Here is a 24,096-nt window from a genome sequence, read left to right on the forward strand (position 1 = left end):
TCTTATAATGGGGAAAGGGCCTTTTGGTAAGTAAAACTTAATATCTGCAATGCAACAGTGAATCTTAAATATTTTCATAAGAATCAATGATGCAATAAAAGAATGAGAAAATAATATGTATATAATACTGTGTTGGTAGATGTTATGTCATTAAATGAGAGGGTAGTGCACACATAATACTGACAGTAAAAAAAAAAAGAAAAAAGAACAGAAGAAGAAAAAAAATATATTGTCAGGAATTTATTAGATATGATGTGCCAGTGTTTGCTGATTTCATAATTCAGCTGAGACGGGGACCTGGTCTGAATAGTTTCTGTGAGTGATGATCCTGTTCAGGCTATAGCTCTATACATACATACATACATATACCAAGGCTTTTTCCCCCTTCCAAGGGAGGTAGCCAAAAAGGGAAAGGCATAAAAACACTCCCACCCATTTCATCCCTAAATACACTCCACACCCCTCCCACCCTTCCTCTCATCTGAGCACCTCCTGGATGACGGGTCATCCCTGCACCCTGCCCACCGCCCTGGGTCAGAAGCAGTGTCGCAAGACACAGTACATCCACAGCAAGGCCGCTTCATTTAATCGGCGACCCCCCCTCTCCGTCCCCCTTTGCATATAAGGAGAGGACGGGGAGAAATCCCTTCGGGCTGCGTCAAAATTTACTCACACATACTACCCCACCCCCCACCCCCCCGCCCATTCCTCCTCATGCAGTCACAACATCATCCATATACAACCATTCTCCACTCACCTCTGTCTTCCGTCCTCTCCCTTCCTTCCTCAACAGACATTCCCCTCTTCCCCAAAGCCCCCTTCACCCCATCCATCCACCTCATCCTAGGACGTCCCCTCATGTTCACTCCCTCCACATCTGCCTTCCATACCTCTTTTACTAGTCTTTCTTCACTCATTCTTTCCATGTGTCCAAACCATCCTAATATTCTTTCATCAACCCTATCTCCCAAATCCTTTTTCACCCCTGTTCTCCTCCTCACCTCCTCATTTCTCACTCTATCTAGCCTAGTAACCCCCACCATACTTCTCAGACACCTCATCTCAAACACATTCAAACTCCTTCTCTCTTCTTCTCTTATGTTCCACGTTTCTGCCCCATACAATGCTGTTGGCACAATCACTCCTTCATACAGTCTCCTCTTCGCATCCATTCCCAAATGTCTATTACTCATTACACTCTTTAAACCACCAAGGCATTTACTCGCTTCTCTCAATCTACATTCTACCTCCACCTTCACTCCACCTTTTCCTGCTACACTTGCACCCAAGTATCTAAAACTATCCACTTCCTCCAGTCGCTCTCCCTTAATGTTCACTTCCAGTCTACTGCCACTTTTCACCCCTTGTACATCTCATCACCTTACTTTTACCCACATTTATCTTTAGCTTTCTTCTATCACATACTCTCCCAAACTCTGCCACCAGCTTCCTCAATCCCTCCTCTGACCCTGCCACAAGCGCAGTGTCGTCTGCAAACAACAGCTGGCTCACCTCCCACTTTTCTCCATTTTCTTTAACCATCTCCAATCCCTGACTCACTACCCTAGCATTCACCTCTCGCACCACCCCATCCATGTATAAGTTGAACAGCCAGGGCGACATAACACATCCTTGACGAAGTCCCACCTTTACTTCAAACCACTCACTCTCTCCATTTCCAATCCTAACACATGCTCTACTACTCACATAAAAACTCTTGACAGCTCCCAAAAGCTTTCCTCCTATCCCATAAATCTGCATAACCTCCCACAGTGCCTTTCTGTCTACCCTATCATAAGCCTTTTCCAGATCCATAAAAGCCCAAAAAACATCCTTCCCCTTTCCTATAGCTTTCTCACATATCTGTCTTACCACAAAGATCTGATCTACACAACCTCTACCCGTCCTAAATCCACACTGTTCCTCACCGATTACTCCTTCTGTTCCTCTCCTAATCCTCTCAATTAAGATTCTCCCATAAGCCTTCCCTACTACACTCAACAGGCTAATCCCTCTGAAATTACTACATTCACACTTGTCCCCTTTTCCCTTGTAAAGAGGAACTATACAGGCACTACTCCAGTCCTCCGGTACTCTACCCTCTCTCCAGCAAACATTAAATAATCTCACCAACCAGTCCACCATCACTGAACCTCCCTTTTTCAGACATTCTGCATGACATCCATCCAGACCAGTGGGATGAGGAAACAAAGAAGGTTGTAGAAGAGAAGAAGCGAGCTATAGCTCTACCTAACCCTTAACTGAAGAAGTCTGTTCAGTATTCACTGTCTGGAGAGGTACTGGAGTTAATATTGTAGAGTGTTTCCTTCCATATATATTAGTGTGTGATCTTCATATGGTAAAAAAAATAGAATTCAATCTCTTTATGAAGACTGAATAAGATTATTAATAATTTGTTCACAGTCTTCAAGTTTCCTATGGAAAGCATAGTTGGGAAAGAGAAACACATTATCAAAGGTGGAGAAAGAAGCTAAGAACAGCAAGCCTAGTGTGAGCCATGCAATAAAGCCAAGTGCAATAATGATTACACAAAATTTCAACATGTATACACGACATGTAGTATACTTCACAATCGCATAAATACAGCAAAATTGGAAATAAAATAACATAACATGCAAAAATGGTTCATGGTGAGCACTGCATGAGGAACAGAGGGGCATGGGGCATACAGCATGGAGCACTAATCTATTCCTTTGAAACTTAGTATGATAAACTACAAAATGAACATGTGCCTGATGAAATCAGTAATAATGTGTAGGATATGTTGGGCTATATAATGTAACAGTGCATGATGTGGGTATACTGCAATCTTATTCAGTAACAGAATTTTTCTTGGCCATCTAACGATATTTGACATTTTGTGATAAGCAGGGCACTAGCAGGAGCAGGCCATGGTGCAGGGAAATGAAAGGGGAGGGGGGAGGTGTCATGCATATTATCCAGCTCTTTGCATTAAAATCCAAGCATCACAATACATTATCATGGTTTAGATATTATTGTTCTCATAGTACTAGCATAGCCACATAAAGGATGGGTTTGTACTTTAGTGTTAATGAAAGCCAGCAAAACTGATTTTTGGGTCAGGAAAAAAAAAAGTAATGCAAACAGAATACATTCTGGATTGCAGTGCTCAAACTAGGTGCCTCTCTATCCTCCAGTCAACAAAATAACTAGCATATTCCATGCTTCAGTCTTTTAGTAATGCGTACCAGTTAACTGTGGGTTTTATTAAAAGGCATACAAAACAAGCCGATAAAATAAAAAACCTAAATTTGCTGAATTATACAGTATTTAAGTTCCCTTGCCCCTTTGTCCCTATGCTCACCTATCACCAGTTACATGAATATACTGCACAAAGAATATCACCAGTTACATGAATATACAAAGTTATGATGTAATACATGAAAGTAAAAATCTTACTAAATTAAATTCAGAAAATTAATTACAGCACAATTGAAAGATCAATGAGAAAATTACCATTATCAATATTCATCTGGTCATACCTTCAATACTTTTATTAATGACACTAGAAAACAATTAACCATAAAGGGCATAAAAGGAAATTATGGACCTACTTCATTAAGACTGCGTTCCTTGATCTCATCCGTGGTAAGTCGTCGGGGGACAACATGAAGATATAGTAGCTTGCCAAGTTTCTCACTAGACAGTGTAACCTGTGTGAGGGATCACATTTCTGTTATTCATTTGCTATTATAATGAAATGTTAACACAAAAGAATCTAGATAATCCAGGTCAAAATCTTTCAGAAGTTGTTGTGCCCATCTTCTGAGTGGTGATTCCATCTGAGGCAATTTGATCCTGTGGCCAGTCTTATTCTGTATTGGTACTATTTCGGTGCTGAATGGTGACATGAATGCAGTCATGAGAGGGTGATTCTGACTTTTTATGGAAGGAGTCTTGGGGGGAGTTTTGTAGAATATGGAGTTGGGGGGGGGGGTCAATCCTGGAATGCTTGTTTTGTGGTATGAGTAGGTATATATATTTTTTAAGGATGTGTTGGATGGTTCAGGTAGTAGGTTGTTGGAGGTGTTTGAGTAGTATGCTGCTGTTGTAGTATTTTTGTTGCATTCAATTGGTTATGAGTGTGTTATGTGGAGAGAGGGAGGGATGGGACTGAGGCTCTTGCATAGAAATGCATGCTTATCCTCTTTATGCATTACCTGGTGGGGAGGATTTTAGTTTACGAATGTTCCATTAGGGTGGTTTTAGTGCATCCAGTTATTATTCTTAATGCTTTGAGTACTTTGTAGAGTGATTTTGTTTTGTTTTCTTGGTTGTATGGAACCATGTTGAAGATGTATAATTGAGTGTGGTTCTTCTGAGCTGTTTGTATACTGCGATTCATGTTTCTTTTGGTCAAAAACCTGTACTTACAACTCATCTTAGTGTGTTAAATTTTGTGTTAATTTTCACAGTTGGGTCCTTCATGTGTGGGGTGAAAGACATGTGCATATCAAAAATGAGGCCTCCTTTTTTTTTTAAGTGGAAGAAGCTGGCCATTCAATTTAACTGCACTCAATGTTTCTTTGATTCACGGCATTGGCATGTGAAGCCTACAAGTGAAGATGCAGCAGGAAAGGATAGATTAAGAAGCATCATCACACAGAGCAGAAAGATCTTCAACCTGCAGCACAGATTCAACACATCAACTCCCACCACCACCTGGAGGTGTGGCCCCAAGGCCCAGAAATTCTCTGGAACAGGCCCAGAAATCCTAAGGGATTACTCTCTTTAATAATTTATAGTATAAATTTCTAAATAGTTCTATATGACTGGGTATAATATTCAGAGCCTCTCAACTGATATACAACAACCACTAACCTTTTCTAAACGTTCCCGATTAACCTTCAAGAAAGCATCATTGGATGGGGCAAAGAGGGTTAGGTTCTCCTTGAGAATAAGTTCATTTACAATATCTGGGTAATGATCTCTCATCAATTTATGGAATGACCTCAACTGTCCATCTACTTCCTGTAAAAGAGCATGTTTAGAATATTTTTAGTTTTCTACATAGAAAATCTTGATAGACTGACAAAAATTAAAGAAGACCATTATAGGTATTGTACCCCTTGAATAATGACAATATTTTTGTGTTAGCAGGAATACTTGCATCTTAATTAAAATGAGAGTATCAATGTTGGTACCACTGCTGACACAATATTTCCATTGCTATTGTCATTATAGCATTGCACAAAATCATTTACTTCCCCTAGACTTTTTTCTTTAATAATTTCCAATACATTCATGATGAAACTATATTAATTTTCCTCAAAATAATTTTTTTTTCTCCAATTCTTCTTGTAAAATATGAATGTGTCTTATGCATAGGTATGTCTAATACATTTCATTCAGAGATTACATACAACTCTGTTTAATTTCCCCTGGGTTAGAATAAACATAGTGACATAATAATCTTCAACCTCTATAGTGCAATATAAATTTCTGAAACTTATTTGACAAAAAAAAAAAAATATATATATATATATATATATATATCATGCTGGGAACTATGGTAATCTGATATTCAATGATCATATGGATGATATTTGGTTTATTGATACAATAGATAATATATACATACATATACCAAAGGCTTTTTCCCCCTATATGGGGGGGGGGGGTAGCCAAAAAGAAAAAGACATAGAAACCACTCCCACCCATTCCATTTCCTATATATTCCACTCCCCTCCACCCTCCTCCCTCCCTCTTATCTTGGCACCTCCTGGATGATGGGTCATCCCTGCATCCTGTCCACTGCCCTGGGTCAGAAGCAGTGTCGCAAAACAGCACATCCACAGCAAGGCCGCTTCATAAATCCGGCGACCCCCCCCCCTCCGTCCCCCCATACAGAAAAGGAGAAGACGGGGAGAAATCCCTTCGGGCTGCGTCAATTTTTTTTCTCATACATACTTCCTCACCCCCATCCTCCACCCACTCCCCCTCATGCATCACAGCATCATCTATACACAACCCCTCTCCATTCACTCCTATCTTCTGTCCTCTCCCATCCTTCTTCCACAGACATTCCTCTCTTTTGTAGTGCTCCTTTCACCCCATCCATCCATCTCATCCTAGGACGCCCCCTCATATTCACTCCTTCCACCTCTGCCGTCCACACTTCTTTTACTAATCTTTCTTCACTCATTCTTTCCATGTGTCCAAACCATCCTAATACTCTTTCATCAACCCTATCTCCCAGTTCCCTTTCCACCCCTGTTCTCCTCCTCACCTCCTCATTTCTCACTCTATCCAACCTAGTAACCCCTATCATACTTCTCAGACATTTAAGGTTTACTAGGCTGGATACCCCTAAATATCTGAGAAGTATGATAGGGGTTATACTTCTCAGACATTTAGGGGTATAAATAGATAATACATATACCAAGGGCTTTTTCCCCCCTTACAAAGGAGGTAGCCAAAGTCAAAAGGCATAAATCCACTCTGACCAATTTCATCCCCATACGCTCCAGTTCCATTCACAACCCCTCCCTCCCTCTTTTCTTGGCTCCTCCTGAATGACAGGTCATCCCTGCATTCCGCCCATTGCCCTGGGTCAGAATCAATGGAGCAAGAAACAGCATATCTACAGTAAGACCATTTCATTTCATTGGTGATCCCCCTCCTTCGTCCTATTGTAAAGAAAAAGAGAAGATGGGGAGAAATCCCTTTGGGCTGCATCAAAAGATCATTCACACATAACCACTCCCTAAACCCCCATCCCCCACCCACTCCCTTCCATGCATAAAATAGATAATAAACTTGATAAACTGTATGTCTATCTATATACCATGGGCTTTTCCCCCCTTACAAGGGAGGTAGCCAAGACAAAAGGCATATACCCACTCCCACCCATTCCATTCCTATCCATCACCTTTCCTTCCCTCTCATATCAGCTCTTCATGGATGATAGGTCATCCCTGTATCCTGGCCACTGCCCTGGGTCAGAAGCAATGCAACAAGACACAGCACATCCACCGCAAGGCCACTTCACTTAATTGGCGACCTCCCTCTCTATCCCCTCATGCAGAAAATGAGAAGATGGGGGAGAAATCCCTTCAGGATGAATCAAAATATCATTCACACATAACCACTCCCTACCTCCCCCACCCCCCAACCCCTCCCTTCTTTGCATCACAGTATCATCTATACATAGCCATTCTCCAGTCACCCCTATCTTCTACCTTCACCCTTCCTTGTTCAACAGACATTCCCCTCTTGTTCAACACCCCTTTCACCCCATTCCTCCATCTCATCCTCGGTTGTTCCCTCAAGTTTGCTCCATCCACCTCTGCCATCCACACATCTTTTATTAATCTTCCTTCACTCATTCTTTCCATGTGTCCAAACCATCCAAATACTCTTTCATCAGCCCTACCTGCCATCTCCTTTTCCACCTCTGCTTTCCTCCTCACCTCCTCATTTCTCACTCTATCCAACCTTGTAACCCCTATCATACTTCTTAGATATTTCATCTCAAACACATTCAAACTTTTCCTCTCTGCCTCTCTTAAATCCCAAGTTTGCCCCATACAGTGAAGTCAGCAAAAAACCTTCATATAAGGGGTGATTTGCATCCATTCCCAAATGCCTATTTGTGATGATATATGTGATGTGTGCAGCTTGTGTAGTAATAGTAGTTATGTATGATGGTTGTAGATGTACTACCATAAGTAGGCATGAAAGAAGTAACACAGGTTATTAGCAGCAGGTTCAAAAAGGACATGCAGCTTCTTGCCAAAACAAAAGTATGTGCATGTCTTCCTACTAAACCCAAATGTGTGGAATGAAAAGGGACAAGAAGTAGTGCCAAGAGAACAAGAAACTTGTGACTGTAGACATTAAGAAGAAAATTTTGATAGGTTTGCCCTGACTTTTTGTAAGCTGTGCTCACACAATTAACCCCTAGCATATGATGACACTGATTTCGGCATCATGAGATACAAGTGGGTATATGAGGATGATGTCCACATGTGGCACCTGCATGTGGTCTATTTAAATGGGGTGTCAGCCAGGCACCCTTTTCACTCCTCATTTACCCATTCCTCATGGAGCTGTAGTAGAATAAGTAATAAAAGTTTAATTTTTGTACTCTTTATGTTTAATATCTCCTCTAGTAAGAGAAAAAAAAACACTAAAGAGATAACTGTCAAAGCAGACATATAATTCTATTAAATCTCCTACATGGCCAAATAGGAGTCCTTTATAGGAACACATCAAGATTAATGACATTGTAAGGATAGAAATTCTTTCATATTTTTTTTTGGTGTGACGAAGTCGACTCACGTCATGGTTTCCATCCCACCAAGGAAGTAATGTCATCAGCCTTGTTTGGAAAATAGCTATAGGCCTTATGCTAGATCAGAAACTGAGAAAAATTCCTGCCATATAGTTCTGGATTCTGATCTAACAATTTTTCGGGAATTCTTTTTTTTGTGGTTCCTCATGCAGTGGTAGCCTATAATAGGAAGTCTCATTCCTCCACACTTAATCCATAGCCAAATACCCCTAAGGTGTTTGAATAATAGCTGGGTATGGCATACCTGCCAGCAACTCAGCACGTCATAATGAGTGAGACACTGTAACCTATACAGGTAAAAGACAAGTTGTCGTGGGAATAATTGAATATCAATTAAAATAATTTGAATATGTATTTAGAATACAATGAGTGAGATACTGTAATCCATACAGGCATAATAAATACTGACTAGGGAGTGCATTAAATCACAAATTACACTGTTGGGGGGGGAGCGCATAGTTACAGAATTGTTAGTGTGCCGTTACGAGCAGTAACGGGGCTTTTTTATAATTCCGGGTATCTCCATGTTTACATATTTTTTGTCGTAAGGCTCGTTTCCCCTTGGAAGGGGTTTCAGTTTTGTTTTTTGTAATGCTTTAATTTTAAGCGTATTTCGAGCAGAGACCTCTTTTGTTTCGAAATCCTACATTTGTAAGTTGTCTGCAAGCTGTGTTGCAAGATAACATCTCATTATTTGTACAATGTTCACTTAAAGAATTAGAATTAAGAAGGTGTGTAAAAACCGGTTGCTGTTTTGTGATGTCACGTCACACTTCTAGGCGCCAGTCTGGTTCAAAACGCCTAAGGTGTACACACCCCTCCCTTTTGCGGCCAACTCAGTAAGTTTTTTGAGCCGAATTTAGTTTTAGAAGATCTGTTATATTGCATTATCTGTATGTCATAACGAATTTAGTCTTAAACTGCTCGTATTTCATGTTCAGATTCTTTGTAATTCTTTATAAAGCTGTTAGTAACGAGTGCCACTCTGTATTTTTACAGTTTTTCATCTCCTCCTCCTCTAAAAATTTCTTCTGTTCCCAAAGTTTCAATGGCAACACCTTTAATGTGAAGAGGAAAATGCCTCTTGTAAAGGAGAAAGCCTTTCCTATCGTCAAATAAACGTAGCACCAAGTACTCAGTGAATCCTTTCCCCTCACGCGTTTGTTTACGTTATGTAATGCAGTAAGAGGGCACCCATAGCTACGTTTCCCCTATGCGCAGCATACTAATTCGCTGCGCCATAGTTAGATTAGGGAGTGAATTGATCACAAAGTGATTAGATTAGGGAGTGAATAAATTGAGAAGAACATAGGTTATTACAGGGGTATATTGACCAACAGCCTGATACATGGCCAGGTCGTAGACCAAAAACCATAGAAAATTAACTGTATTGATTGTGACCCATAGCGTCCCCTTATTTTGACTGGTAATGGTTCTTTACTTTAATGGATGGTGAAGAGAACTGTGGTTGGTGGAAACTGAGTGTTAAGAAACATAGGAAGAAGTTGATGAGGTGGCCAGGGGTTAGGTGTAGTAATCGTATCCCGTAAATATAGAATAAATGCCTCTTTCAAATCTATAAATAGTTCATTGCTTTGGAGATAGTTATTTTATATAAAAAGATGCATATATTGTATATGTGTTCCTTTGTAAAAGAGATAGATGAATAAGCCAGACGAACCGACGCCTAAGAGCCGTGAACGCGGGAGTGAGTGAGAGGTGCATACTCCTAAGGCCCAGGAGCCGTGAACACAGGAGGGAGTGAGAGGTGTATACCCCTAAGTTCGGCTTACTAAGTGTAGAATGTAATACTTCATTAAACATTGCTTTTGTATTGGTTATCTATGCAGTTCCTGATATATGTGTAATTTTGATAAAGAAATAAATGTGTAAGGGTAGTTAACAGGGTATTTTTCCAACCACCTGGTGTATAATAATCCAGGTGAACTATTAGTGGATAGAATCCCCAGGCCCACAGTGGGGGGGAATAGGAAGGGGAGTGAAATCCGTGCTCAACTATCCTATCAAATCAGGAAGGGTGGTGGCAGCTACCTATTTATAAATTTTTTCTTTCACTGTTGGAAATGAATCACGTATTTAAATTTCTTTAAACATTTTTTTTCCCGTCCAGGAGATAGGATTAACATGGATAACTAATTTTTTTTTGCAGTAAATATCCCAGGGCAAATTGGGACACTATACACATTACTTGACCACTGATAACGATAATGAAATAACTACCTCCAATTCAATCAAACTTGCCCTCAGACCAAGAATATTCATTTGATTAACTGTGGGGCTCAGTTAGGGCCTCTATAACATTAATTCTCCATTCCCCCCTTTCCTGCAATGTGCAACCTCAAATACCTAAAACATTCCATTTCCTCCAGCCTCTCTCCTTTAAGACTTATTACTTGTTGCTATCCTTTCCCCTTGTACATCTCATCACCTTACTTTTACCCACTGGCCCCGATCATGTTCGCCTTATACATTAATGACATGAATGAAGGCGTGGAGTGCTATATGAATTTTTTTGCAGATGATGCAAAATTACTTAAAAAGGTAGAAACAGAAGAGGAATGCGACTCACTGCAACAAGACCTGGACACGATATGGAATTAGACTCAAAAGTGGGAAGTGAAATTTAATATAAAGAAATGCAGTATAATGAATTTGGAAAGAGTAAAAACAGAATATCAAAAGAATACAGAATTGGAGAAGAAAAAATAAAAAAAGCAAACTCTGAAAAAGATCTTGGAGTGATGATTGGAAAGGACATGAAACCTGATAAGCATATAAACAAAATATTCGGAGAAACCTACAACTTATTGAGATCCATCAAAGTGGCATTTACTTATATGGATGAAGAAATGATAAAAGAAAATACTAACTACACTATTAAGACCAAAACTTGAGTACGCAGCATCACTTTGGACACCCAGTACCAAAAAGAATATTAAGAAACTAGAAAGATTACAAAGAGCGGCAACCAAACTAGCACCGACTCTCGCCGAACTAACATATGAGCAAAGACTATCCAAAATGAACCTACCAACACTGGAACAAAGAAGAGAAAGAGGAGATTTGCTGACTATCTACAGAATAATGAAAGGAATGGAAGTTTTAGACAGGAACGACCTGTTAGTGTGGGACAACGGGGACACGAAAAAAAACTGAAAAAAGATAGTTATAGAAAAAACTTGAAAAGGAACAGTTTCCCACACAGAGTGATTAATACATGGAACAAATTAGACAACAAAACAGTATGTGCAAACACTATACAAGATTTTAAGATAAAACTTGATGCGGAGAGATACAAAGACGGGTCACCATGAGCATAGCTCCCCTCCCGTATATTACAACTAGGTAAATTTACCTTCAACTTTCTCTAATTACATGCCTTCCCAATCTCTGTCATTAACTCCCTTAATCCTTCTTTGACCCTGCCACAAGTGCATAAAATGAAAAAAATAAGAAACAAGAAAAAATAAAATAAATAAACTGTATGTGCACTATAGAAAAGCTCAATAATCAAAATAAAACATGCATTCTAAAGGAATGAAAAATACATCTGAAACTTACCTGTAAATAGGACATGATGGATGAAGCAACAACCATAAGAGGCCGATCAATCAGATGCACTACTCCATTCTTAACAGGAATGTTGGCCTTGATGATGCGTGCTAGTACTGTGCCTTTGTTATGGGACACATCACCATAAGCTGTCGTACTCTTTACATAATCTGTTGGGGACACATAAACATATTACTTGCTAGAAAATTTGAAGGGTTATATGGAAAATATCAAATGCATAAATATTGATATGATTTAAATTAAATCTCTATTTATGATATAAACATACAACTTTAACATTTTACACTATTTAAACCAAATGATCAAAAAGAATTATTCCTATAATACAAATATATTTGTCTTTGTTTTTGGCTACCTCCCTTGTAAGGGGGAAAAAGCCCTTGGTATATGTACATACAAATATAATAAATGTTGCCTCAAGTTATAATAAGTGGAATAACTGCAGCCCCACAGCAGCTCTCAACAGTCCTTGGGGCCTCCCACAGATCTTTTTGAAAAGAAACTTTGAACTGTTGTATTGGAATAAGACTTATTGGTTGAAAGTTTTAAGAGGATGGGAGTAGTTCCCAGATGTAAGCTGTCTGTGTATGAAAAGGTGTAAGAAATTCAGCTGAAACTGATAGAGATCTTGGGGCCAGGTCAGAGAGCGAGTGTTAGCCCTTTCAGGGCTGCATCTGGTGATAAGAGGTGAAGGGGTTGATTTAATTTGAAAAATGTACAGCTCTGCTATCCATCTCACAGGATCACCACAAGCAAGTGCCTACCACTGCTCCCTCCTATAATATATGACTAGGTAAACACAAACACAATGAAAATAGTACAGAACAAATAGTTAGTAAAAAAACATCAGCTGATTGCATGTTTTTTGAATGAGGGGAATGTAACCAATTTTCCCTCTGATTTTTTTGCTGCGAGTGTGTGCAGAAATTTGCTTATGTGCAAACTATGCCTTCTCTGAAAAGTATGTTCACACCCATGTGAGTGATCATCTGATTAAGCAAATACACACAATTTGTAAATTTGTATTACATATTACCTCCATAAACAAAGCCATTATTGGTTTGAAGGTTGGCAAGTTATTATATTTTTAGAGAATTTATAAGTTGATGTTTGGGTGGAACTTCTTTATTGAATAGATATCACTTGAAAACCTTGTGTGCACACATTTTTTCTTTATGTGCGCTAGCTGTAAAACATATGTGCACATGGAAATGGCTGAAATTATGAACAACCATTGCAAATCAGTATTCACAATAGAAAACTCACCGAACTGTGAGGAAATAGAGAGAGAGATCCCCCTCAATGAAAGAAATAATTGTAACACAAAAGGAAATCAGCAACCAAATCAAAACCCTTGACATCAGAAAATCACATGGTCCAGACGGAATTGCAAACTGGATACTGAAAGAATGCATGGAAGAATTAACAGACAAAATATACAATATAATTACATTCTCACTTACATACATACATACATATACCAAAGCTTTTTCCCCCTTACTAGGGAGGTAGCCAAAAAGAAAAAGGCATAAAATCATTCCCACCCATTCCATCCCTGAAAACACTCCACACCCCTCCACAATCCCTCCCATCTTAGCACCTCTTAGATGACGGGACATCCCCGCACCTTGTCCACTGCCCTGGGTCAGAAGCAGTGTCGCAAAACACAGCACATTGTCACGTCACACCGGGTCCATACCCGTGATGTGACATATTCATTCCTTGAGCATGACTACACTGTGTTGTGCAACCCTTCGGTGTGACCTATAACACAGACCAAATATGGAGCGGCGTAGGTCCGACGGTTGTGAAGACGGCGTCCCCTCTCTCAACCACCATAGCCCTATGGGGGGGGGGGGAATGAACAATGGACTCCTTGTGTACGGCAGTGCTACGCGGTGATTAATGCGTGCAAAAGTGTTGGGCCTGTACCGAAGGGGCCCGGTGGAACAATGACTCCTTGTCCGCTAGGACCGTTGACCTAGAACGCGCATGGAAGCGCTTGTGGGCAAGCAGCGGAGTGGTACGAAACCGACGCCGCCCGCCAGCTGAAGTTAAGGGGCGCATTAATCAAGAAGAAGAAGGCGAATTAGCACCTCCCCTCCTTTTCTACCTCATCGACTTGTAGATTAAGGTATAAGCTAGGGAATTATTGTGAACCCTCTTCATGCATAAATAAAGGAAGTAATGAATGTGTGGAGTTGGGTAGATAGGGATAGGAATATGTATAATAAGATAAGTTGGCACTTGGGCAGTGGCACCTGTGTTGTGCGGCTGAAGTATAAATCGGGGGTGCAGGCACCCACGCCGCTCTCCGCATCCGCCCTCTGCACATTACGGTACTTTGTAAGAAAGAGATATTCTCACTAGTTGTGTTAGTAAATACTTTAGTGATTTTGTATATCTTTATCCTGGCGTAGTGGATGTATCTATAAGAGGCAATACTTCTCTGAGACTCTGGATTGCAGAAACTACTCAAAGTCTAATTTAGACTTTGATGTAATAACTCAAAAACAGGGCTTAGGGTATGACAACATCCACAGCAAGGCCGCTTCATTAAATCGGCGACCCCCCCCTCCGTCCCCCCATATAAAGAAGAGGACGGGGAGAAATCCCTTCGGGCTGCGTCAAAATTTTGCTCACACACACCACCCCACCCCACATCCCCCCCGTCCATTCCACCCCATGCATCACAACATCCTCCATATACAACCATTCTCCACTCACCCCTGTCTTCTGTCCTCTCCTGTCCTTCCCCAACAGACACTCCCCTCTTCCCCAAAGCCCCCTTCACCCCATCCACCCATTTTTATGATTTTCTGATGGATGATTCATACTGTACACTACGCAGTCAGGTCTCTGTTGCCATATTGTATGCTATTTTTATCATACAAAAGCATAAATATTGTGCAAAATATGCAGCTTCTTTTGTTAGCAAATATATGTAACAATAGAAAACGTGATATGCAGTACGCAGCGCACACGACCCAGCCACAGTAGGGTGGGGAGGTACTGTATTATATTCTTTTTAGATAGTAAAAATCAAGATACAACATCCATATTCGGCCACGAGATAGCTAATGAGCAACACCTTTAGAGGAAATATTTTCAGAATTTCGTTTTTTTTTTTTTTCGTGATTTTCTGATGGACGATCCCCTTAAAGGGAGTACAGGAGTCCCTCAAATAATGCGGATTCGAATAACACGGATTCAATCATACGCGGATTTTATTTCAAAACCATCTCAAATGTAGAGAACCGTTTTAAAATTCGCGCCGAGTCGGGCACGCATACGCACACACGCGGCAACATCGCAAACATTTGTGGTGACTGCTTTCTATTTTACCATATACAGTCGATCTTCATATAACGCGGTCATTATGTACACTGGGAACTACTCAAACAAGGGTGTGGGGTGAGGGGATAGCCGTGGGTGGCTGCCTGTGGTTACGTGTCAGCCTCTGGGTACTGATGCAGGAGGGAGGGAGAGGGGGAGTAGGGGGGTAGCCAACAAACTTTAGCTTGTCGCTTCCACCACCTGCGCCTTGCTATCGTGAAATTTTACCACCCTAACCTGTTGAAGTGTAATGTTTCTTTCATTTGGAACACGACTAATAAGTCTGATAATGACTGCGCTTGTCGTGTCAATTTCTCTTATGAGGTTCTTGTTGTTACTAGCGGTGGTGGTTTGGGAGATCAAAAACAGACATATACACGCTTACACACGTGTAGACACGCACACGTAGACACGTGTTAGACAACCAGTGTATGTTGTGAATGCGCGTGCGTGTACACACAAATACGAACACAGACACACGCACGTACATGCTTACTTGTACATGTGAACACAGACACATACACGCACGCACGCACACACACACACACGCCACACACACATACATACGCCACATACACACACATATACATACGCCACATACACACACACGTGTATACACCACATACACACACATATGTATATACGCCACATGCACATATGCATATACGCCACATACACACGTATATACGCACAAACACATACATACGCCACAAACGCCACATATATACACTACATACACGCGCGCACACACACACACGTACGTTAGATGGACGGCGAGGATTGACGTTTTGAAGAGTGAAATTCTTGTGGATCTCAACGGAAAGGAAGTACCTATTGTATTTACAGGGGGGGATTGCTCGTGGTGTAGTGGGAAAGTGAGGAAAAAGGAGAAGGGGAGGGATTACTGAGGGAAATGGAAAGAAATGAGGAAGGGGAGGACTTGGTCCAAGAGGCCAGACGGCTTGTAAACAAACCCCGAACCGATGATTTTGATTATGGGACTAACAAATATGTAAAGATTAGAAACATAGATAAAAGCAGTTCAATGGAAGGTGAGGATAATATAATTTCCAAGGATTTAATGAGGGGGCGGCGGATGCCAACCTCCCGACTGGCAAAACTGGAGGAAAAACTGGAACAAATGACCGAACATTGGGAGGTTAGGTTCGGTAAAATGCCAAAAATTGCTGAAAGGGTTGAAAGATTGGAAGAACTAGAGAAGGCGAACAAGAACTTAACTGATGAAATAGAAGAACTAAAAAGACAGTTAAGAGAAGTAAAAGAGGAGAATGAAAAATTAAAAAGGAACAAGAAAGACAATAAAGAAACAATAGCAAAAGAGGCACAGGGGTGGAGGAAGATACAGGAAAATAGTAAAGTTGCATTTACTAATATAATTAAACAGCAAATGAAAGAACAAACTGAAGACTCAGTTATCAAAGTGATGAGACAGAAGGAGAATATAGTAAGAGACTTAGCAGATGAAAAGAAATGTATAATTATATTAGGAATGGAAGAGAAACATAACCCAGATAGAACCACAAGAATCAAGGAGGAAAATGAAAAAGTAGATTACTAGAATTAGTTCAAGATGATGAACCTGAAATAATGAAACAAATTGAAGAGAAGTTTAGACTCAGAAAGTATAGTACAGATAAGACCAGACCAATTAAGATTAAATTCAGATCACAAACAACAGCAGAGAATATCTTAGCAAAAACAGGGAAGTTAGCAGCAAGTGAACAATATAAAAAGGTATGGATAAAAAGAAAAAATGAATAAAGAGGAAAGAGAGGAAGAAAAAATGAAAAGGAAAGAAGCTAAAGAAAAAAACGAGACCAGAACGGAGTCAGAAAAACAAGAATTCTACTGGAGAGTAGTGAATATGAAATTGAAGAAATGGACCATAACAGAGAGAAACACAAATGAAACAGAGAATACAATGGAAATAACAGAAAGTTAAGAGTATCCTACATAAATATAGATGGATTAATAACAGGACTAAATGAAATGAACGAGTATCTGAAGGAAAAAGATCCGGACATAAAGGGAATTGTTGAGACAAAATGAAAAGGTACACTACCACCCAACAGTATAGGACACAATGCATATAATTATTGGATTAGAAACAGAGAGATAAAACATGGGGGTGGAGTTATGTTCCTGACTAAGAAGGATATAAATGTGAAGAGTGTCACATATGGAAAGAACAGAGTAGAGATGATTATGATAGAAGTAGATGACAGAGATAAGAAGAGCAGAAAGTTTGTAATAAACTACGTGCCCCCAAAAACAGCCTCGTGGGAAGAGAGTGAACATAAAAGTATGTTAGAAGACACAAGAATAACACTAAACAAGATAATGGAAGATGGAGGAAGAATAGTTATGATGGGCGACTTTAATTGCAAAGAAATCTGCTGGGAAGAGATGACCGTAAAGGGTGGAGAAGACTCATGGGGAAATGTTCTACTTGAGATGATTATTGACCACACAATAACACAATGGATCCAAGAGAACACTAGGTGTAGAAATGAAGAAGAACCATCGAGACTAGACCTAATAATCACATCAGAACCTGAAATAGTGGAAAAGATAGAATACCAGGCACCAATAAGTAAAAGTGACCACATATTGATAGAACTAGAACTAAATGAGAAAAAATACATGAAAAGAAATGAACAATATAGAAAAGGAAGAATGATGTATGAAAAAACAAACTTTGATAAAATAAGAGAATTCTTTCAAAAAGAAAACTGGGAAGGAATATACAAAGAAGAAACAACAGTGGAAGAGAAATGGAATATTTTGACAACAATTTATAAAAAAAGGAGTGGAAAAGTATGTCCCAAGACAAAAACAAGAAAAAGAATATAAGAACATAAGAAATAAAGAAGACTGCAAAAGACCATAAGGCCTACACTAGGCAGCTCCGTATCCATCACCACCTGTCATCCCCATCCATAAAGTTGTCTAATCGTTTTTTAAAACAACTGATAGTTTCAGCGCTTACTACATGGTTACTAAGTTTATTCCATTCATCGACCACCCTATTAGTAAACCAATTCTTGCCTATTTCCTTCTTAAATCTAAATTTGTCCAGTTTATACCCATTACTGCGAGTCCTGCCCTGTTGTTTTATTATGATGACCTTGTTTGCATCACCCTTGTTATAGCCTTTGATCCACTTGAACATTTCTATTAGATCACCCCGCACTCTGCGTCTTTCCAGAGAGTGTAAGTTTAGGTGCCTAAGCCTCTCTTCGTAAGGCAAATTTCCGAGTCCTTGTATCATTTTGGTCATTCTTCTCTGTACTGATTCTAGTGAATTTACGTCCATTCTGTAGGACGGAGACCAAAACTGTACCGCATAGTCAAGGATGGGTCTAACTATCGCTAGATAGAGTTTAATAATTACCTCTGCACTTCTATTCGTTACCGTCCTAGCAATGAAGCCTAATGCTCTGTCAGCTTTATTTCTGGCGCTAATACACTGCTTCCTGGTTTTAAGGTCCAGACTCACCAGAACTCCCAAGTCCCTCTCGCACTCAGATTTTTCTAAAAACGTGTTATCTAAGTTGTATCTATTTTCGGGGTTGTGTAGCCCTACGTTTAACACGCTACACTTAGAGATATTGAAGTTCATTTGCCATTTCACCAACCATGTTAACAGCTTATTAAGGTCATCCTGCAGAATCTGGGCATCGTCTCCTGACCTAATTAGGTGTCCTATTTTAGTGTCGTCCGCAAACTTACTAACATCACTATTTAACCCTTCGTCTAAGTCGTTTATATACATAATGAACAACAAGGGACCCAAAACCTAGCCCTGGGGGACCCCGCTAGTAACATTGCCCCACCTAGATTTTATTCCATTTATGGTGACCCGCTGTTTTCTGTTACTAATCCAAGCTCTAATCCATTCTAACACTTTTCCTCCTATGCCATGGGCTTTGATTTTATTTAGTAGTCTCTGGTGTGGCACTTTGTCGAACGCTTTGCTAAAGTCAAGGTAAATAACATCGTAATTTTCATTGTTGTCTGACGCCTTATATACCTTAGTGTAAAAGGATAGAAGATTAGTCACACATGACTTACCCTTGGAGAAACCATGCTGTGAAACACGAATTAAATTATGCCCTTCAATGTGTTCTCTGAGTCTATTTACTATTATTGATTCAAGCATTTTTCCTATAACCGATGTCAAACTGATTGGCCTGTAGTTGCATATAGACGATCTATCTCCCTTCTTAAAAACAGGAACAACGTTTGCCTGCCTCCAAGCAGTTGGAACAGAACCAGTGTCTACCGATTTATTGAATATTTCAGTTAACTGGTCGCAGATTTCAAATTTACACTCTTTAAGCATTCTTGGAAAAATTTCGTCTGGACCCGGAGATTTTGTAGCTTTAAGTCTGTCAATCTGCTTGACTACTTCTTCTTTACTAATGCTGATATTAGTTAGACTACTTTCTTCATCCCCTCTGAAAATTGGATCGCAGTCAGGTACTTTATCTAACCTCTCATTAGTAAACACCGATAGAAAATAATTGTTAATACCTCACTCATTTTTTCTTCCGATTCAATCATGACATTTACATTGTTTTTAATTGGTCCTATTCTTTCTTTATTTTTTGTTCTATAGAGGTGAAAGAAACCCTTTGGGTTGGATTTTGCTTGACTGGCAACCTTGATTTCATAATTACGTTTCGCTGAACGTGTATTCCTTTTAACCAGCTTTGCCATTTCGTTATATCTTGATCTAAGGTGTGATTCCCCGTTTTTCATTTTTACGTAAAGTCCTCTTTTCATTCCGATCTCATGTTTCGATCTGTCCGTCATCCATTTGGGAGTATTACTATTTTTCCGTATTGACTTTAGGGGGATAAATGTATTTTGTGCATTAATAATTAGATCAGTTAGATTGTTATACATTTCATTTAAATTACTGACCTGACTGTTGGGCCCTCGCCCCCAATTGACCTGACCTAAGGTATGCGTATTACCCTCCTTGACCCAGACCTGACCTAAGGTATGCATATTACCCTCCATGACCCACACCTGACTACCAGCCCCGCAACGAGAATCAAGAATGTCTGAAACGTCCGCCTGGCTTTTCGTATTCAATTTCAAATAGGTTTTTATATTGTCAAGGTTTGCTTTCCTGAAGTCTGGTACTTGAACGTTATTCGTACTTTTTATTTTTTCCCAAATAACATTAAATCTTATTTCTTGATGATCGCTAAAGCCTAGACTATCTCCCACTATTACGCTGCTAATTTGGTGCTCATTATTTGTTAGAATTAAGTCCAGGGTATTTTGTCCCCTCGTAGGATCGGTAATAATTTGTTTTAGGAAATTATCCTGTAAAATGCTGGTACAACAAAAGTTGTAGGGAGTTAAAAGACAAAAGAGACAAAGCTTGGACCAGATGGAAAAAAGACAAAAGGCCTGAAAAATGGAAAATATATACTTGTTATAGAAATGAATATGTACAAACGTGCAGAGAGGAAAAGAGAAAATATGAAAAATATGTCATAGAAAAGTGTAAAGATCAACCAAAACTATTTTACAGATTTGTAAACAACAAACTGAAAAACAAACAAGATTTGGAGAAATTAAGACAAGGAGTTGAATACACAGAGGAAATTGAAATGGCGGAAATTATGAACAAACATTTTAAATCAAGTGTTTACAAGGGAGAACATACAACCTGAAGAGATCGAATGGAAAGAGAAAGTCCCCCCTATGAAAGAAATAGAAGTAACAAAGAATGAAATATTGAAACACTTGAGTAATCTTGATGTCAGAAAATCGCATGGACCAGATGAAATAGCAAACTGGATTTTGAAAGAATGCAGGAATGAACTGGCAGACAAAATACATAGCATAATAAACAGTTCCTTGAAAGAAGGAAAAGTTCCAGAAGATTGGAAAAAAGCAAATATAGTACCTATATATAAAGGGGGAAAATAAAGAAGACCCTAACAACTATAGACCAGTCTCTCTAACAAGTACAATAGCAAAAATTTGTGAAAGAATTGTCAAAAGTAGATGGGTAAAATATTTAGAAAAAAACAACGTGCTAAATCCAAGGCAATTTGGATTCAGACAAGGACGATCATGCGTCACCAATTTAATATGTTCCTATTCAAGGCTAATAGATATAATACAAGAAAGAGATGGATGGGCTGATTGTGCATTTCTAGACCTAAAAAAAGCTTTTGACAAAGTACCACATAAGAAGTTGCTTAAGAAATTAGAAACTGAAGGAGGAATACAGGGCAAACTGCTTAATTGGATGGAAGACTTTTTGCAAGAAAGAAAAATGAGAGTAGTGATAAGAGACACTCAAAATGGGATGAAGTAATAAGCAGTGTTCCACAAGGAATAGTTCTGGCCCCAATAATGTTTGCTATATATATTAATGATATGGATGAAGGAATTGAAAGCTATATGAGCTTCTTTGCAGATGATGCAAAACTATTGAAAAAAGTGAACACGGAAGAAAACTGTGAATCACTACAGAGTGATCTAAATAAAGTACAGAAATGGAGTAGGAAGTGGGAGATGGAGTTCAATACAAAAAAGTGTAGTATAATGGAATTTGGAAAAAGCAAAAACAGAATAACAGGATCATATAAATTGGGAGAAGAAGGAATAAAAAAGTAGAAAATGAGAAGGACCTGGGAGTCATTGTTATGAATAATATGTCACCTGAGAAACATATAAATAAGATTTTTGGAGAAACTTATAATTCAATAAGAACAATCAAAGTTGCATTTACATACCTGGATGAAGAAATGGTGAAGAAAATTCTAATCACTCTGATAAGACCAAGATTGGAATATGCAGCAACGATATGGTCACCAAGTACAAAAAAATGTATAACAAAACTTGAAAGAATACAAAGAGCAATTACAAAATTGGCACCAACACTCTCAAAACTATCATATGAAGAGAGACTAGCAAAACTTGAATTACAGACACTAGAGCAAAGAAGAGAGAGAGGAGATTTGATAGCTATTTACAGAATCATGAAAGGCATAGAAATTACTGAGAGGGAGAATCTGATAAAATGGGATGATAGAAATACAAGAGGACACGGAAAGAAAATAAAAAAAAGACAGCTATAGAAGAGATCTGAAAAAGAACAGCTTTCCTCACAGAGTAATAGACAGTTGGAACAAGTTAGATGAGAAAGTGGTGTGTGCAAAAACAATACATGAATTTAAAAATAGTTTAGATAAAATGAGATATGAAGACGGGACACCATGAGCATAGCTCCCCTTCCCGTAAAATACAACTAGGTAAATACATACGGCTCTCGGTATTTAATATGGAAAGTCAGCATACACCGTAATTTCAGGAACCTAACCCCAGCGTTATTTGAGGGACTCCTGTACATAGTAATGGGTAAAAGATTTTTTATGTAAAAGGCATATGAGAATAATAGTGAAAGACAAAATGTCAGATGAGAGAAAAATGACTAGTGGGGTACCACTGGGTTTTATTCTGTCACCTGTAATATTTCTACTGTATATCAACTGTATGATGAATGGAATAGGTAACCATGCAAACTTGCTTGTAAATAATGCTAAGATCATGAAGAAAGTGAAAAATGAAGAGGAATGTAAACAACTACAGGAAATTTTAAATAATGTTTATGAATTGAACCAGGAGGAAAAAATTAACTTCAGTACCAGAAACTCACATAAAGAGAATAACACTGATGTTTATGAAATTTTTATCCTCACTGGGGCCTTTTCCCCTAACATTTGTGAAGCTCAAGGGTTTACTATAGACAAACATAGAAAAATCCAAATCCCTTCTGCTCCAAAGTATTTCTGCCAAAGAAATATCAACCTATACCCACAATACATTCACAACCTCAAAATACTTACATAGTAAAGCCTCTTCTCCATCTAAGGTAACATTCTCCATGGAGATATAAACTTTAAGGTTGTCTGTGAATGCCACTGATTTGTAGAGATCATTGGCATTCATAACTGTGCGTGTGAATAGGACATGTTCAGGCACCACATGCCCATGCACAACTTGTCCATCAATGAGGTCCTTATCAGTGCGACGTGCCTTCAGGGGGGACAAAATATTGGCATGAGTTAGAATAATATACAGGTATTCTTGGAACATTATATCAAACTGTCCTATGTATGTCACTGTCTTGGAAATACAACCATCACACAAGGTGTGCCTATTCACTTTTAGCCAATATAATTAGTTCTTAGTCAACATAGCACGAGTCATCAGTATAGTGCAGTGTTATCAGCAAAATATACAAAAGCATCAACATGAACATAAAACTATGAAGACAAATTGAATGCTACAATAGAATTATGTGTTAAACTATAAGACTTGGCAGAATGTCCAGAACATCTATGGTGGACATGGGTCAAGCATACAAGAGTTTGCAGTAATATCATAATAATAGAGGAGTGAGTATTTTGTGCATCAACCAAGAACAAGTATTAGTAATTCACCTCAAAAAGAACTGGGGGTTAATCATCTAAACCCCTGGTAGACAAAGGGAGCGAGAAGAAACTCTTAGCAATCTCAGTGGAGACATATTTCCTACTGCATTAAAATACAATTTCTTGTCATTCATACAGTATAGCAAAATTTAATGTCTTAATTTCCCCTTCCCATAGCTCACTCCCCTACTGATATTAACCATACACTCCTAAAGCTCATGTCTGATACATTGACAATAAGAGCTGCCAAGGTACTCGTATTGATAAGAGATAAAAAAATACAACAATGACTTTTAATTAATACAGACTATTGTTAGCAGAGAAAGGCTTACACTGGCA

The 24,096-nt window shown here is 39.0% G+C and overlaps 1 protein-coding gene across 3 annotated transcripts in view; it reads right to left on the reverse strand.

The window, feature by feature from the left end:
• Fas1 (fasciclin 1 Fas1 domain-containing) overlaps nucleotides 1-24,096 on the reverse strand; it is a 443,263-nt gene that overhangs the window by 37,275 nt on the left and 381,892 nt on the right. For 2 of the 3 annotated variants that reach the window (XM_076188165.1, XM_076188163.1), the window contains exons 6-9: nucleotides 23,170-23,359; nucleotides 11,921-12,081; nucleotides 4,864-5,013; nucleotides 3,597-3,695 (exon numbers count right to left, since the gene is read on the reverse strand). In XM_076188165.1, the coding sequence (XP_076044280.1) occupies nucleotides 3,597-3,695; nucleotides 4,864-5,013; nucleotides 11,921-12,081; nucleotides 23,170-23,359 (600 nt within the window). The remainder of the gene's footprint in view (nucleotides 1-3,596; nucleotides 3,696-4,863; nucleotides 5,014-11,920; nucleotides 12,082-23,169; nucleotides 23,360-24,096) is intronic. The other variant, XM_076188166.1, reaches the window with a different exon arrangement.

Source organism: Oratosquilla oratoria, chromosome 7, assembly GCF_046742065.1.
Source record: "Oratosquilla oratoria isolate Oo_2021 chromosome 7, ASM4674206v1, whole genome shotgun sequence".
Lineage (NCBI taxonomy): Eukaryota > Metazoa > Arthropoda > Malacostraca > Stomatopoda > Squillidae > Oratosquilla > Oratosquilla oratoria.